The sequence below is a fragment of the Vulpes lagopus genome, chromosome 4 (genome assembly GCF_018345385.1).
Source record: "Vulpes lagopus strain Blue_001 chromosome 4, ASM1834538v1, whole genome shotgun sequence".
NCBI lineage: Eukaryota > Metazoa > Chordata > Mammalia > Carnivora > Canidae > Vulpes > Vulpes lagopus.
The window spans coordinates 73081713-73100188 of NC_054827.1; the positions used below are offsets into that span (position 1 = coordinate 73081713).

Sequence of the window (18476 nt, forward strand, 5' to 3'; positions counted from 1 at the left end):
TCCAACAAACACCAGAAAGAGGGCTGAAGCTCATACACTTAGCCTCAACTTCTGGGTGTATATTTCCTCCTTGGGGAGATAGGGAGGCTTGAGGAGGATTCCAAGATACTGCTTATTTCAGTGCCATTTACTTCTCAGGCTTGTTTCTTAAAGGGGTTGACTACAAACACTGCTTAGGAGTTAGAATATTCTAGTAACAATACAATGGAAACCACTTGGCGGGCCCTTGGAGGAAAGTGGGAAGTCTCAGGAATTTATGGCAGGAAACCCAGACACATTTTCAGCCCTATTTCTGAGTCAGTGCACTGCAGGACCAGGAGCAATATATGCTCTTTTGGAGCATGACCCTGTAATGTTAGCCTGGCTCGTGGTCATAGCCTTGTCAATTATCAGTATAGAAGCTGACCTTGAGGAAATCACTTACCTCTCTCCGCCTCTATTTTTCATTTTGTCTCCTAAAATGGGTGACGAGGCACTTGCCCTTCTGAACAGAACTTCCTGGGGATCCCTGGGTGGCGCAGCGGTTTGGCGCCTGCCTTTGGCCCAGGGCGCGATCCTGGAGACCCGGGATCGAATCCCACGTCGGGCTCCCGGTGCATGGAGCCTGCTTCTCCCTCTGCCTATGTCTCTGCTTCTCTCCCTCTCACTGTGTGCCTATCATAAATAAATAAAATTAAAAAAAAAAAAAAAGAACAGAACTTCCTAAGGAAATGGGCAATAAGTTCTTGGAAGAAAAGGGCCTTTATTCTAAGAAGTTAGAATAAAGTAAAAATGACAACTCTCATTCCACACCCTTGGTCAAGACCAAAAGGGAAATCTGCTCTCAGTTGTATGGGTGCATGTGAGGAGACTGTTAGCTGGAGGTGTCAGTCTTCCTCCTAGGCAGTGTCCTCTAGGTCTGGCCCCAGGATCCAGTGTAGGTGTTAAATTGTGTTGTGGTTGCATAATAGCTGAATACTTGGTGAAATTATATTCTCTAGAGTTTCTGCACTCATGAGATGAAGGACTCAGATATCCCTTTTCCTTCCCTCCAAAGGGAACAGTCTTTTTTTATCCTGTATTCATAATACTGGATAGCCAATTGAATAGCCACATTTCCCCCCATTCACAGAGCTCCAAAGCCTTCAAAGAAGTAGCCCATATAATAGTACTTATTTTGTGCCTGCCATAGACCTCCCACATAGCAGAGAGTTAGTGTGAAGAGCCAAACAGTTAAGAGGATGGGCTTTGCAGTTAGATTTAGATTAAATATTAGATCTGCCACTTAATAGTTGGGTGACCTTGAACAAATTATTTAACTTCTTTTGTGCCTCAGTTTTATCATCTATTAAAAAGGTAATAGTAGCTACTTTGTTAGGTTATTATGGGGATTAAATGAGTTTATATATGTAATTAGCTTGTATGGTGTCTGGTACATAGAAAAAGTTGTGTTTGCTATGATGATGATGATGATGATGATGATGATGAACAACTAAGACTTCCTTTCAGTAAGAAATCAACATGACAAGAATAATATCATCAGAGAGGAGCAGAGTCAGAGACAAGTCCATTTTCTAAGCCAATTTAGAACCTGCTTTTTGAAAATTACACAATAAGTAACTACCTCTCTGGGTCCTCTTGACTATCAACCAAAAAGTTAGCACCCCTATCATTTATCAAAAGGCATAATAAAGAGTAGTTACTCTTCTAGCATGTTGTCAGAAATAAACACCTTAGGTTTAGAAAATGAATGGCTCCATTTTGTTTTGGACTTTATAGCAGTTAGAGACCTATTATCTCCCAATTCCAAGGGCATTATCTCTCCAAACTATCTGTGTTGCTGCTGTTCTTTATTACTATGTAAATGAGATTATTAGAGCTGCATTTGAATTCTCCTCTGCAAATCAAAAGAGGAATCGCTAAATAATAAAATCTCAAAAGTGCAGGTAACTCTTACTATTAAGCTGGCATGAATCTATATTCAGAATTTCAATACCACTTACAGATTATTTTTCTAGTTAAATAACATGTGTCACAAGAATATTTTAACCAGGATAATAGTAGTCTTTAAACTATCTTGTAGAATAATTTTTTAAAAAATCAATTTGTTTAAACGCCAGTTACTACCATTGTTCTAAGATAATAAAGGGTTCTTTTATCTCAGAGCCTAATTTAAGGAAAGAAAAAAAACTGCAGGTCTACAAAGAATGACATAGTACCACTTTGATAAAGCCTTCTGTTTTTCTCAAGGTGTGGAGGTGGGAAGTGAGGGTAAGAGGAGGGAAAAATATCAATCCTTTTTTTTTTTTTTTTGTACCGTGATCCTACTGCACCTTTCAAGAAAATAATTTTCAGTATGTAAGGAGAGATAAATAATAGGTGGTGTCACATTGCATCATTTTTAGGACAGAGGTGCTGTGCTGGGGATGTCTGCCAACAGTTTGATTCTGTTGGCTCAGGCTGCAGATTCTGCTATCCTGGCCCTATCTCCTATCCTGTGTAAAAGGAAATACTGGTAGTGGAGACTTCTAGGAACTACTTCCCAGAGGGTGACATCTCAGTTTCTCCTTCTACAAAAGCAAAGAGGGCTAATCTATCAAAGAAGTATAAGAGTCCTTTTATGCGTTCCATGTGCACCCATTTCTCAAGAGAATGAGTCTGTTGGTCAGGGTAGCTTCAGTTTCAAATGAGAAAATCCTAACTCAAAGATTCTGTAAAATGAGGATTTAAAAAAAAATTACCTAAAATATAGTCTAGCTTCAGGCATTCCAATATCAGGCACTCAAATATGCTACTAGGACCCCAATCATTCTCTATCTCTTAGCTGCTTGCTTCCAATTAGCTTTATTCTAAAAAACAAAACAAAACAAAAAAAAAACAAAAAAAACCTTGCCTGGCAGCAAGATCCACATGGCTCATATGGAGCTTAAAACCGAAGATTCTAGAGAAAGAATAGAATTCTCTTCCCCAGAATATGCAACAATCCTTGAAAGCTGTCTGGGAAGAGGAGCCTCATGATAGAATCACAAGGAGTGAGGGAGAGCTACTACCCTAAAAGAGAAAATGCTAGGAGAAAAAAAAAAGGCGGCAGATGTCTGCTGCATTAGGAAAGACCATGAATTAAAGATAATAATATTGTTTTGACTTAGGATTCCTCTCCAGTATTAACATGAAGAAACAGAAACATCATTTAGTAAAAGGAGACCAAAAAATCATCTTTGGTACTTTAGGAAAAAAAAAAAGTGAAACAGGATTATTTTGGATAGTCAATTTAGAATATTTATTCTAGATTGGGCTAGAGTAATAGAGGTCCAGTGTAGTAATGCCTAAAAGTAGCTGGCTGATCATGTTGCTCAGAACTAACTCTTCCCCCTTCCTATGTGAGCTCCACCAAAGCACCAACAGCTTTTACCCTGCTCCCAGGTACTTCTACAATGGAATGAACTCATGAAATAAATTCAAACTAAAGTTCTTTTGACTTATTGACTCTCCTGAGGTCGGGGGAGGGGGGTGTGGGGGTGGTGGTGTGGGAAAAGATGCTTATTATTCCCAGATTTTCAGAATTGATGCTTTAATGGTGGACTCTGCTCTGTTTTAGAGATGGACTTTTCCCTCCAGATACTCTGAAATCATAAATTGCTCTCTTTGCCTGATTGCACAACCAGTCTTATTCAGGCTTCTGGCCCTGATCAGAGTTGCAGGAGGGCCTGGTTTCCCAATTAGCCAGTAGTGTCCTGTTAAAATCTCAAACTCCCCTTGGCATCAGAAAACTTCAGTCGCTTTAGTTTGGTGGAGTATGGTTAGAGGGGAGGAAGAGGGCTTGAGAGGAGAATTCTGTTCTACTTATCCTACTAGGACTGGTCCAGGATAACCTACTCCAAAGGAAGTCACTAGACAGGGAGTGAGGAGCCACTTCACTGAAAAGTATGGAGCAGAAGCCATTTCAAAGAAAAGTGTCAGAGTTGCTCATGATAGTATCCATAGCTAGCACTTCCTGAGTTCTTACATTATGCCAGCCACTATTCTAAATGCTCTACATGCAATATCTAATGGTTTTGCCACAAAATCCCTGAGGACAAATAACTTACTCAAGGTCATACCGCTAGTCAGTGGCAGAAGGTAGAATTTGAATCACGTACTTTGGCTCCAGTACCTGTATCATCTGATACATACACTTCATCTAATACTGATGGGAAGGAAACGGCAACAGGCTAACAAAAAGTTAGTATGGCCATGTACCATGTACCATGGGTTCATGTGCAAACAACAGTTTGCCCTCATTTATGTTTTATAATTCCTATTTTTAAATCTTCAGACATGGGACCAGATGTGCAGGAGAAATTGCCATGCAAGCAAATAATCACAAGTGTGGGGTCGGAGTTGCATACAATTCCAAAGTTGGAGGTAAAGCAGAGAGTTGTTCCCAGAGTTTTGCACTTCAATTTGAGTCTTGCATCACTTGGTGTGAATGAGGGGGGAAGGGGGCTTTCAATAATCAGAGGAAGAAATGAATTCCATGTAAAATATGCTGTAGGATTTAAGTGTGATTTGCAAACGAATCAATGAATCTGGATTTCTAAAAAGTGATAGCTGAATATAGCCTACACATTTTTTGTGGGGAGAAAAACAGTAATGTTGAAAGACTTTTTTTTTTTTTTTTTGGTTGAAAGACTTTTGAACCAAATCTAATTTTCCTGTGTGCTAATTTACAAGGATTTGTTATTGAGTGCTTGCTAAGGGAACAGAAGGAGGAGGTAAATTTAGGCAAAGACTTTCCCTGCCTCTCAATTCTGTCCTTTTTCATTTCATAGCAAATAACTGTCTTAAAAAAAAAAAAAAAAAAGAATACATACTTGTTACATGAAGAAGTGAAAGGTTGTCTCTAACAGCACGGATTTAGAATTTCTAGTTGTTTCAGTCAGTGTCTTTGTGGGGAAACATGGTAAGTTCCATCGGGGCAATCTAATAAAGGAACTAGTTACAAGACTTAAGGGAAATCATCACTAGATTGCACACCTGGATAATAGAACACTGTAGGTTAACTAACAGGAAGTAAAATAAAAGCTTAAAAAAAAGAGTAAAGGAAAACAAATAAAGGTTAACTAATGAAAACAGATATTACCACCTCAGGCCTAAAGGAGCAAGGGGAAGGAGAGGGTCAGTGGCAACTAGAGCAAGTTGTGGTCCTAGGAGAGAACCACTGGACAGGAGATGTGGCTCCGAATCCAACAACAGGGCTTCTTCTAGGCAGAGGATCCCAGGGAATGAGTACCTCACTTTCCTCTCATCCCCCAACTCTTGCTACTATTCTCCCTGACTGATTTCCAACGGGAAGGCAAGAGAACCCACTGATGCATTCCATGTGAAGATGGGTGGACAGTGGACATGCAGGGACTCCCAGAGAACATAATTGTGTCTCCTCCTTTCATATCTCTCTACCTTGGGTTTTCACAGTTAGGCTATAAGCTTTGAGTTTAGTTTGTTTTTGAAACTACATAAAAAAGATCAACTGTAGAATATGCCAATGACGGAAAAACTCCTTTAAACTCCGCATAAGTACACCTTGAATTTGATTATGACTTCCTTTTAAGAAATCAAGTAAACACACGTCGTGGTACATATAATGAATCTCTAATACAACAGACTATCAAATTGTGTGTCATTCCCAATCCCTTTGATACCAGCATTGTCAAAATGCTCTTCGTTTTTCCCTTTTACAAGTACTGTTAATTAAAAAAAAAAAAAAATGAAAGCAGAAGCACAAATTGGATAACCACCTAGAGAAATAATTCACTTTTTAAGTCATGATGAAGTGTCTATAGTTTGTGAGAGAATCTTCTGATCCCTTCATTTTAGAGAGGAGTAATCAGAAGTTAAGATTCTCAAGGTGACAGCTAGTTTGCGGCGATGCAGAACTAAAACACAAGACTTCTGATTCCAAGTCTACTGAGATTTTTTTTTTTTCATTATTCCACCTTTGACGGTCTAGCCCAAGATGTATTTTCAATAATACTTTTCACTTATAAGGCACCACTTCAACACATTAGAGGTGCTGTACTCCGTAAGTTCACAGGTCGGATTTGGGTGCTAAATTTCTGGGAATCAAGTCCCAACTCCCCAGTTTCAAGTTGTGTGGCCCTGAACAAGTCATTGTCCCTCTCTGGACTTAGAATCCACCTGTAAAATGGGGAAAATTATGGCATCCCCTCATATGGGCCTCATAAAGATAAAGGAGTCCATACGTTTAGACCTGTATGGTAGCTGCATAGAGTATATCCTCAATGCACATAGCTGTTATCATCCCCATTTTAAAATTGAGGAAACTGAGGCACAGGAGGTTAAGTGGCTTGCCCAAGATCACACAACTAGTAAGTAGAGCTGGGAATTTCTTTTCCTCAAATAAATTTTTAACCAATTTTATTTTAATCAATACAACTTTCACTAATTGTGTTAATTACATGTTCTTTTACCTATGCTCCATAGTAAATAGCAGTGTGCAAATATAAGGCTGTGCACTTCATTATCAGCCTGAAGCCAGGAATAACCAGGTAGCTAGCTGCCTGTATCTGTCTAAATTGCCTTTGCCTTCCTGGCTCTTGAATGCATGAGTCTGACGACGGGTGACAGCCTGTTAGAAAGTACAAAGAGCTACTACATCTGCCTTCTCCTAATGAAAAATGATTCCCCCTCAGGAGCAAAATCCATGGCAATGATTTCATCCTTGAGATTATTCACAAGAAAATGAAGCATGTTCCTTGAAAATGTTTCTTGACAAACACATAAAAGAATGGCCTCTGGGTTATTTTTAATCAGTGCTTAGAAACAAGAGTTCTTTCCCTATTTGTTAGTTTCCTATTGTGGGTAGATCTTTTCAAGCTACACAGTGTCCCATATAGAATCCTTCGTATGGCACACGCTGGGCAATAGTCATTCGTGGTATAGTCATGGACAAGTCAGGGGACGGCTGTTTGATGCCTCTTTCTGAAACCTGTCCTGTCATTTTCAGGTTATTGGGGTAGCAAAGGAGGGGACACATTTTGCAATCATTAACAATCATAGCCACTGCTTAGTGCATACAGTTATCTCTAAAGGGCAGATAACAAAGTGTATGGAGGCAGTGACTTGTATCTTCCTTCTGTGCTCGTAGCAGCCTGGTCACGGGCACTTGAGGCATCCAGTGGTTACCTGGTTTTTAACTCTTTTGAGTGTCTTTTATAAAATGAACATTAAAAAATAAAAATAAAATGAATATTAAGAGCATGATACCATTCTACATGTACATGCTCACATCAACTTCTGTGTTTTTTTGGTTTGCTATTCAGGCATAAGAATGCTGGATGGCATTGTGACTGATGCTATTGAAGCCAGTTCAATTGGATTCAATCCCGGACATGTGGATATTTACAGTGCCAGCTGGGGCCCAAATGATGATGGAAAAACTGTGGAGGGGCCTGGCCGACTAGCCCAGAAGGCTTTTGAATATGGTGTCAAGCAGGTAAGATGTTTAATATAGACCCACCTGAAATAAAACCTGACCATTTGGATAGGAAGGACCTGGAAGGACATGTAATTTATATGTAAAGAAATGGCTTTGAATTTCTTGTCATTGCTTACAATTTGAAATGCATTTAGAAAGCCAAATCATTCTTCAGAGGGATGGAAGTTAAGGGTTAAGAGTTTTTCCCCATTTGGGTCTGACATCCAACAGAGATTCTTTACTCTTAGAATATTTACCTTAAAAATACTCTGAATATGTCCTTTCTCATTTTACTGCTGCTTTTGGATTTTTTATACTAGGTAAACAACTACCCAGATTTCTTTCAAATCTCTGGAAACACATCCTTAAATATAGCTACGTGCTACTTCCCATTTTGTAAAGGCCTGCTGCAGACTTGTGCCTTGATGGTGTTGCTCTGTTTATACTGCATTCCTACCAGGATTCTAAGGCCTTGTTCTGCCTGGGATAAAACAAAAGTAGAAACTTTGCAAAGCACAAATTCAGAAGTCATAGGCTGAGTAGCCTTGGCTCTTCATTCAATTGAAGAATCTCTTTTAATGCAGCTGCAAAACAGATCTGAATAATGCCTGATTTTGTCATTCTATCAGTCAGCCAGAAGATTCAAGCAGAAAGAAAGAGAGGAAGTTCAAAGATTCAAACACAGTGACATAAGCCAAGGGACGAGTGCAAAAATATGAGCAAGTGCTAAAGGCCAAATTATGAATCTGCACAGTAACGAAAAGAAAGAAAAGCACTCACACAGACCATCCCAGGAGGGTCCAGGTGAAGGAAGACTATCAGAGTCACAGCTCAGGGGCTTCTAATATGCAGTCTTGTGAGATTTCCAACCAGATGCTGGAGGACTTAGAGTGGAAACAGACTCCAAATAACTATCTCTGAGAACTTACATGCATGTATTTGTGGGGGATTTCACTGGGATGTGACAGCGGTCCCAGTACATGATAGATCTGATATGGTCTGGCTTTTCCTTTAGGGGAGACAAGGAAAGGGCTCCATCTTCGTGTGGGCTTCTGGGAACGGGGGGCGTCAAGGAGATGACTGTGACTGCGATGGCTACACAGACAGCATCTACACCATCTCCATCAGCAGCGCCTCGCAGCAAGGCCTGTCGCCCTGGTATGCCGAGAAGTGCTCCTCCACCCTGGCTACCTCATACAGCAGCGGGGATTACACCGACCAGCGAATCGTATGTTGCTTTTGTCTAACTCCTCTGCTTGGGTAGGAGAGCGTGGCTTGTGTTCAACAAGATCCTTTGGTCAGTATCTTTGGTAAAATTGATTTGCTTAAGCTTGATGACTCAGAAAGGCTCACACTGTACTCAACCTGAAAGGCTGGCATACGTTGGGAAGGCTTCTCTCTCAAGGATAATGACGCCTCTGCCAAGAAGATGTTGCGCCTCTGTCATTTTTAAACTCAGCCCTGAGAAGCCACTAAGTTGTCATTACACACAGCCAAGAATCCAAATGTCTCTCCTGCTTGTGTGATGCCTCCCTGAAAATATCCTTAACGGAGATTTCAGGGTTTACCACCCTTGTAACTTGTTGATCCTTTAATAGCAGGGATATGGTCTGACTTGCCCTTTAGCAGATGATAAAAATACAGAGCATATACTAGCTACATCTCCTAAGAACGGATGACCTGCAGGAAAATAACCATCTCAATTTCCCCTGAGATGGACTTCTCAGCGTCTGAATAAACAGCTCAGGAAGGTTATGTGCTCACAGAGAATCTCCAGCCCACACTTGGCTGTGCCTTCACATACGTGAGTCAGACTGCCAAGGGCAATTATTGGATTTCCCTTCAAGGGCACAATGATGAAGGGCCATTCGGGGCCCCTGAGAACAAAGAGAGGTACTCTTAATTTTAAAACATATAGCCCCCAATTTAACTCCTGATACAGAAAGAACCAACTGGCTAAAGTATGCAGACTGTAATCTCAGCAGAATAATAATAGGTCATGATCCAATTAGAGTGTGGGTGAACCCCATAATAGATATTGGGATGTGTGTAAAATTCCTATTAATGGCACGTCAAAACAAAAAAAAAAAAGGTCAGTACTCCTTTTTGTACGAGATCACTATTCTGGAACACTGCCTGTTTCTGCAACTACCACTAGTTTAGACGTTAAAACCCTAGGCTCAGGGATCCCTGGGTGGCGCAGCGGTTTGGCGCCTGCCTTTGGCCCAGGGCGCGATCCTGGAGACTCGGGATCGAATCCCACGTCGGGCTCCTGGTGCATGGAGCCTGCTTCTCCCTCTGCCTGTGTCTCTGCCTCTCTCTCTCTCACTGTGTGCCTATCATAAATAAATAAAATAAAATTTAAAAAACAAAAACAAAAACAAAAAAAAAACCCTAGGCTCAGCTTAAAAGCACTGGCCTCCCTCTCAGGCCCTTATATGCAATTACTCAAATAATAGTGTTCCCCCAGGAATTCTTTAGGGCAGGCTTATTTGAGAGCCTTTGAAAGAGGCCTATCAGGCATGTGTCCCCCTTGCATTCAGAGTCCCAGGCTGCTCTTGTCCCTGGGGGTATCCAGAGTCGCCTTCCAGAAAAAGGCCCGTTTGGCATCTCCATCAGCATTTCTGTCCCTCTTGTGAGCTGCTGTGGAGGAAGAGTTTCCATCCTTGTGAAGATCCCTCCCTAGGTACACCAGCCACAGGAGAGCCAGCTGGCGGATTCTATTTGAGACGTTTGCAATAACATAGCTTTTGTCTTACGCAAACCTCGGCTCTGGCAGCTCTGGGGCCTATTGCGTCAGTAGGGAGAAAGGGCAGCCTGGCTTCCGCAACCCTCTAAGGAGCCGTGCCACCGTAACTTGCGAAATTCAGCGACTCCAAGTGGGAAGCCAAAGGAGGTGATAATAGAACAAATTATTTTTTTACACCTCCCTCCCACACATTGAAATCTCTAGCTAAAAATGATCATGCGGGAACCTGGGTGGGTGTCTTGTTAGAAATCCTCTGGCCCCACTGCTTGCTCAACCAGCACCGTGGGGGTCCTTAAGGCAGCCGATGGGAAGTCTTTTTGGTTTCCTCCCTTCAGTCTTGGCAACCTCCTCATTAAGCTAAAATTAGCCTGGGTAATTCCTTATGTGCAGTAATATTGCATAAGAATGCTTTTTCACAGATAGGATCTCATTTTGGCCTCAGAATGCGAGTCAGGAAACGTCAACCTCATTCTACAGATGGGGAAACCAAGTGGCATGTCCATGGGACACATTTACCGAGGAGTTTTTACAATTTAAAACCAGATCAGAATCTAGCACACTTTTTATTTGAAAACAAAAAACAAAAAAAAACACCATTCTCACCCAAGTGCAAATATGGACAGTAACCCATAGCCATCAAATTATGTCAACAGCAAGCGCAAAATACACACTGAACACATTTTGTGCGAGTACCCCTCATCAGATGGTGTTACATCCTTGTGCTGAGGAGGCAGTCAAATGTTAATCCGAAGGTGAAAGGGAATTTTGCATGAGGCAGGATTTCTAAATATGCCAGACTAAACACAATGGACCTGATGATTAATGGGCCAGCATGATTCACAGTGATTTTGAAACTGTCCCTTCTTCAGAGACAGCATTTCGTTTGGGAATCTCAGAAGAGAAAATATTCATAGTGGGAGTACTTCATCCCCAGAAAAGGCAGCCTGATGCCAGAATTATAGACAAGTTGCATGTAGAGGAGAGTGAACTAAAATATCAGCAGATGGCAAACATCCGCCTGGGTTTTAGAGGAGGAAGTAGGGAAGGGAATCAGCTGAGATTCCTGACCGTAGCAGATGCGGCCCCTAGTTAACCCCCAGGGACAGGGGCACACTCCTCACATGTTCTCCTGCATTTCTTTCCTTCCGTTTGCCACCCAGACAAGCGCCGACCTGCACAATGACTGCACCGAGACCCACACGGGCACGTCGGCCTCCGCACCCCTGGCTGCTGGCATCTTCGCCCTGGCTCTGGAAGCAAAGTAAGGCCCAGGAAATTTCTAATCACCTTGACTGCCTCTCCTGCTTCTTAATAACATCTATTGTCTTCTGAATTGTGGTTACAATAGAAAACTTAGGAAACTACAAAAAAAAAAAAAAAACAATAAAAATAAGCTCTCTTCCTATTAACATCTCAATGTAGATCTAACACACATGCAAAATTTTACAAAATTGGAAACTTAGCATAACCATTACCTTGCAATTTTTAAAATATACCCTATAATCTATTAAGAGCACTTTCTCTTGGCTAAATCAATGTTCCCTGACCTTTACAAATTCATGCTTTCCTCCCAACTTCCCTCCCACTCAGCTGCAAGGCCTTTTCACTTCTGTTTATTCCCAGCAGGAAAGACTTCATCCAGATAACTTCCTGTGGGTAGTATTGGGAACAAGTTTATAGAACTTCCTTCTTTTCCCCACCCCCCTCAGATTATATAAACCCAGTCCCAGAGCTGATCTAACATATCAGAGGCCATGAGAACTAAAAAGAGAATTTTTATCCTTTTGTAGTATCCCATTATATAAATGCAAATTATATTAAAGTCATTGAATCATGTTTAAATACCCATTCTGTCCATAAATATCAATTGTCATCTCTCATAATTTCCTGAGGATAAACACCCCTGATTAGAATTTCTAAGTCAAAGAGTGTGCATGTTTTAATGATTTTGGTACATATTGACAAGTTACTGTTTAGCAAGATTATATCATTTTCCCATCAACACTAAATGTGTGAAAGTGCCAGTTTCCTTACCAAAGTTACTTTTATCATCTTCTAAATGTTTGCTATTTTGATAGGGGAAAATGGCATCTCAATTTTATATGCTTTCATTTCACTACTAATGAAGCTCAGTATCTGATATTCTTTGGCCATTTGTCATCTATGATTGCTCGTTTATGACCTTGATTTTGTTTTATGGCCTTAGTATAGAGAAGCTATTAATGCTTGGTTAGTTTGACATTTACCTTTTCATTTTATTTATACGTAATTTTTATTGCGGTGAAGTTAGTACGTATATGGTTATATTCGTTGTGCTTTTCTTTAAGGCGTTTTCCTTTGCTTTCACACTCAGAATAATATTTACAACCCCAAATTCGATAAACACTTATTTTTATGCCTTTTGTTATGTTTACTTTACGATGTTTAAGTTCTAAATCCCCCTGGAATTTTAGTGTATAATGTTAAAAAGGGTTTTAACAATATTTTTCCCTCATATGGGTTACCCAATAGTCTCTTAACACAGAGGAAAAAAATCTAACTGCTGCGCATTGTGTATCCACAGCTTTTTATTTGTCCTGCTTTTTATTTGTTTCTGCTTTCTGGTGGTAAGACTTTAAACATCAAGTCAGGTGCTGTAGTTGCGCGATAGAGAAGGTGGTTAAATTTGTAAGTTACTATTATCTTTCTTAAGAAGAAGATTATCCTAGAAGACCATCTATATTCTCTAGAGAGAGAGAAAACAAAGCATTCCCCTCATGCAATATTCAGTAGACAAGGTTCATGATAGCAGAAAAGTAGAACACCTTGGCCTGTGCCACCACTGGAAAACCCCTGAAGTTGCTAAGTCTTTGTTCTGGAGAGTCCAATGTAGGTCCAAGAGTCCCTGGGGTTGCCTGTGGAGTTGTAGTTTGGTCCTGGTATTTCAGCTATGGGATGGCCACAGTGGCTAAGAAAGATAGGCCCAGAGGTTTGTACCAAGAATTTACCTACTTGGAGGGGCTGGGAGGATATCTGGTAAGCCCTGGGGCTCAGCAAAAGAGCTATGTTCAGAATCTGAGTTCACCTGTAACAGGAAGAGAATGGACAGGGGGCAGAGTCTAGGAACAAAAGGTAAGAATGGCATCAGCAGATCCTTGATTTTGGATTAGAAAATTGCTTTTAAAAGTGCTTAGAAAAATAATCTAAACACTCAAAAGTGCAAGGAACATAGGGCTCCAAGTTCTAGGCATATTACTAGCTATGTGACCTTAGGCAAATTAATCTCCAACTGAGGGCTTAATTTACCATCTATAAAATTGAGGGGTCAGATCAGACCATTTTTTTCCCCAAACTTCTTCCCTTTATAAGACTCTGATTGGAAATTGAAGGTATCAGCAAATAAAAGTAATCCAAGATGAATTGTTGAGTTTGGTGGTGCAAAGTCCAGAAGTAGAAGAAAATAAGGTTCAACGAAGGCAAGCAGTTTCACACAAGTAGTACAACAGTCCTATGATATTTATGATTTGAGGATATAACTCTTAGTTCTAGGAAGCTGAAAAAAATCCTTAAAATTTTAAGTTTTGTCTACCCAACACCTATCAGATGCACGTAAATAAAACTAGTCAGGCCTAAGCCATCCTTGTCTAGTGACCAGTATAATAGAAAAACCTGTCTCACTGAATAGATGTGATATCAACTTCATGTAAGAGCTGAAAATTTAAAATTGTAACCTCTGATTTCTAAAATTTCAAGCTTTTTTCTGTGCAAGGAGAAAATGACAGAAGAATGATCTAGCCTCATCAATGTCAGTTAATTTTTAATAGGTTAGTTTTAAAGCAGGAGCTTCACGGATTGCTATGAAATAACATAGATGAGTTTCCAGCAGTTTGTGAACATCATTGAAACTAGATGCAGAATTGCTGGTGTTTGTGTGACATTTTTCTGAAGGAATGTTTTGTTGGGTCTCTCAGATTCTCACACTGTTCATGATTTAAGAGATACCAAGAATCCATGATCTCCCTAGTACATATAAAAAGAATTTAATTCCTTTCCTTTTGATTCAATCATCAGTAAGATAGACATAATCTAGCTTACATTTTATATACTTCCTGCCAAAGTACATGGAAATTCTTGAAGTGTCTGTTCTCAAAGAGACAGTTTTTTGAACTCTATTCAATTGTCTATACCGAGATGATTATTTCAAACTCTGAATGCCAGTATTTCTAAAAGTGCCCCTAGATAATCAAGATTGGGAGAAATCATTGAACCAAATGCTGCTCAAAAAACAACTATGGAGACTGAAGAACAACTGTGGGCTAAATTTATCAAGAATAATAACATTCAGTATTTGTCAGGTTCTTACTATGACTGACATTGCACTAACCTCTTTGTGTACAATACTAATTCAAACCCTTACAGCAGGGATCCCTGGGTGGCGCAGCGGTTTGGCGCCTGCCTTTGGCCCAGGGCGCGATCCTGGAGACCCGGGATCGAATCCCACATCAGGCTCCCGGTGCATGGAGCCTGCTTCTCCCTCCGCCTGTGTCTCTGCCTCTCTCTCTCTCTCTGTGACTATCATAAATAAATAAAAAATTAAAAAAAAAAAAAACCCTTACAGCAGTCTTGTGACAAAGAAATTTCTAGTTGCATTTTACAAAAGAAAGTGAGGCTTAGAGAGGTTGAGAAATGTAACCAAGATCCCACAAAGAGATGCAAATTCAGATCCATCTGACCTCAAAGCTGTGCTATCAGCTACTCTACTCTACTCTACTCTACTATACTATACCATACCGCCTCCCGCAGCCCTGCAAGGGAGAGGAGATGTTCAGTGGCAGTCTATCATCCCCTCCAAGACAGGGGCGTTAAGAAGATTGATGCTGATAGAGGACCACCATAATTCATGTGCCCCTGAGTTTTTCATAAAAGGTTCCTTGTACAGCAGGTTACTTATTATGCTACGTTAAATAAGACATAGCTGGGGGATGCCTGGGTAGCTCAGCGGTTGAGCATCTGCCTTTGGCTCAGGGCTTGATCCTACATCGGGCTTCCTGCATGGAGTCTGCTTCTCCATCTGCCTTTATCTCTGCCCTCCCCCCTCTGTCTCTCATGAATAAACAAATAATAATAATAATAATAATAATAATGATGATAATAATAATAAAAAGACATAGCTGGAATACCAGGGAATGGGAAGAGGAGAAGGAAAGAGAAAGAATGGTTTCTGGCTCAAATATGTATAGAGGAATACTTTCCCTTCCCCTGATTATGCATAATGACCTTAGGAGTTTAATTAGTAGACAGATTCCCAAATTCTAATGTCAGCAACTCAGATTCATAAGTATCTGGTATTTGGCCTAGAAAACCCCGTTTTTAATAAGTAGCCCAGCCAGTACCTTTAAATTTTGAGAAACAACTGCCATAAAGAGGTTTTCCTATAACCTCATCCAGTTGTGTTTGTAAAGATACTCAATAGTATCAATAGATACTTAATAGGCATTAAACACACACACACACACACACACATATATATATATATATATGTATGTATGTATGTATATATAATAATGAGAGACAGGAATTCCTTGGACTAATGCCTCTGGCACCATTATTGTCAAGCAGTCAGTATACCTAAGAAAGATAGCAAGCAATTACCTCAGTCTTCTGAGGAGGAGAAAAAGAATTAGAGTACATACTAAGAGAACAAAATATCTGACGTAAAACATTGAATTCCTTTACATCTCTTGAAGTATTAAACATACAGATGAACCAATCTTCTGTTTTCATGAAAGGCTAGAGGAAGGGAAATAGGACTTCAATGCTGCATAAAACCTTTGGATAAAGCATATCAAAGAAATCCCTGACTCAGAGTTGGAAAGTGAAATGTTGGAAAGTCTCCTGGTTACAAAGTCTTTAATATCTAGGCTTACTTACATATATTTAGAGGCCGAACCAGATAGCCTATAAAGTTTTTCACTTTAGAATTTTGTCTCCAGTTTACTTTACCTTCACTAATTAGAAGCAATGCTTAATTTCAACGTTTAATTCCATAACCCTTATTTTCTATAAACATATCCTTGATTAGCAACCTAATGCAGTTTTTAAAAATTTAATTATTGTGAATGCTGTTGAGCACTAATTAACAAAGGAAGGCTGTCAGGAATGAGATGCGCTATTGTTAGCGGCTCCTTTTCATTTATGAAATGCAATCTCACAAATGAAGAATAACTCTGTTAGGAAAACAAGCTTAATTTTCCTAATTGCATGACAATGAAGCTCCATTGAATATTTTGCAAAGAATAGGTAAAAGAAAATAAAAATAATAAAACCTACAACTAAATATAAATGTTCTGCTATAGAAAATCTATGCTTAGTGTTTATTATAACCCTGAGTTATACCACTTCCTCTTTCCAGCTTCCATATATACACCTGCTTACAGTGATGGTTCAAATGGGAAATTGGTGTATTTCCCATTGGCTACATCAATAAGAGGCTTTTACCTAAAACTTGATTTAAAAAACTAGAAGGAAGCAAGGATTTCAGTAAAATGCTTAATAGAACAGAATTAGTTTCTGCAATGAGAAAATAGCCATTTCTGCTAAGCTAATTATTCCCTAATGTGGGTTGGCCAATATAGAAACACAATCTAAATGAGGTATTTATGATATTGGGCAGATAGAAGGTCTGAATTGTAAAGAATTCTGAAGATTATCATAATCAACCCTTTCAACTTACAGAGGAGTTACCCCAGGCCCAGGGAAATGAAGTGACTTGCTGAAGATCACATAGGTCTTTGGTAGTAGAATAGGGTTTGTTGTGCTTTCTGTTTATTACTCCCTATTCTGACTTCATGATCTGAAATAACTTCTAATTATCTGAATTGGTTATATGCTTGGATGCCTTATTCCAACTTCTACTATTTTTTTTAAAGATTTATTTATTTATTTATTTATCTATTTACTTACTTACTTATTTACTTACTTATTTTAGAGAGAGAGAGAGGCAGAGACACAGGCAGAGGGAGAAGCAGGCTTCATGCTGGGAGCCCGATGCGGGACTCGATCCTGGGACTCAGTTCTGGGACTCCAGGATCGCGCTCTGGGCCAAAGGCAGGCGCTAAACTGCTGAGACACCCAGGGATCCCCAACTCCTACTATTTTAGCTATGGCAAAGAATTGGCTAGACAGTCTGTTGAAATATAAATATAAAATTCATGTCCCACCCTCATTTTGATACAATAGATTTAGGGTGGGATTTAGGAATTTTCACTATTTACAAGTGTAAATATGTAAATTATGAGGCAGGCTGTCTGGGACCCATAAGAATCACTGACTTATAGTCTTTCTGTGCACTCCATCAGTCACTCACCAGAGTTAATTGTTATGTTTGTCAGGAGCTGAGATGAAAGAGAGAACTAAGCTGCCAGATATCAGAATAGCTACTTAAAGCAATAAATTAAAAAATCAATTTAATTGTTTACTACAATGTTTTAAGCAAGAGTCAAAAATCAGAGAAAATGCGATTTCTCCATTCCACTTTCCCCCATGGAAGAGTGCACCAGTTGAAGGGGAGTGAAGTAGCACAGACATGGGGCGTCACATCACTGTTGAAGGAAACTCAACCTAAGGCCCTGCTAGTTTTATTGACTCTGGGGTGGGGGTGGGGCAAGAATTTAGGTTGAGAGGAAGGTACTCTGTACTGACAGGGAAAACTGTCTTCAAGGTTTCCTCCTTTTCCCCCTATAAGGAAGACATGGGCAGAGGCCAGAGGCTTAAAGAAGACCTCTGCCCACCATCTCAGATAGGAGACCTAGGAATGAAAGCACAAGGGGTGGGAACAGAAACATGGGAAAAGCTTGCCCAGGTAGGGGACCCGAGACCTTAATGATAACTCCTTCCAGAGATCACAATGTATGTGCTCGGCACCCAGGTTGGTGTGGGGAGGGCAGTTTCCGTTATGGGAAACTACTTGCCTGCCAGGTAGACACTTTGTCATGCCTCTAAAGAGATCTGAAAATCACATGTGGGATTTTAACCAGGGACCAGATTCCTCAATGTTTAAGAATGTATGCTGCCTCTTTCTTGTCACAAGGGGATTGTTTAACCAGTACATTCTGGGCTCTGGGGAAAGATAGCAAATTGAGCCAGATTCCCCTGATGGTTGTTACACAACTTAGTGCTAAGATGGAAAACCCGAAGACTAAACACTTGAGTATTTATCTATTAAAAAAATGCTTGATTGGCTTGATAGAAACAATACATGTCTCAAAGCTAAGGGAAAACTTGTGATCTTGA

At 40.1% G+C, this 18476-nt stretch overlaps 1 protein-coding gene across 1 annotated transcript in view; it reads left to right on the forward strand.

Annotated features, from left to right (window-relative positions):
• The window catches only part of PCSK1 (proprotein convertase subtilisin/kexin type 1), a 41144-nt gene that overhangs the window by 11738 nt on the left and 10930 nt on the right, over positions 1 to 18476 (forward strand). The window contains exons 6-9 of the mRNA XM_041753894.1: positions 4295 to 4383; positions 7302 to 7474; positions 8472 to 8684; positions 11366 to 11466. Of these exons, the coding sequence (XP_041609828.1) occupies positions 4295 to 4383; positions 7302 to 7474; positions 8472 to 8684; positions 11366 to 11466 (576 nt within the window). The remainder of the gene's footprint in view (positions 1 to 4294; positions 4384 to 7301; positions 7475 to 8471; positions 8685 to 11365; positions 11467 to 18476) is intronic.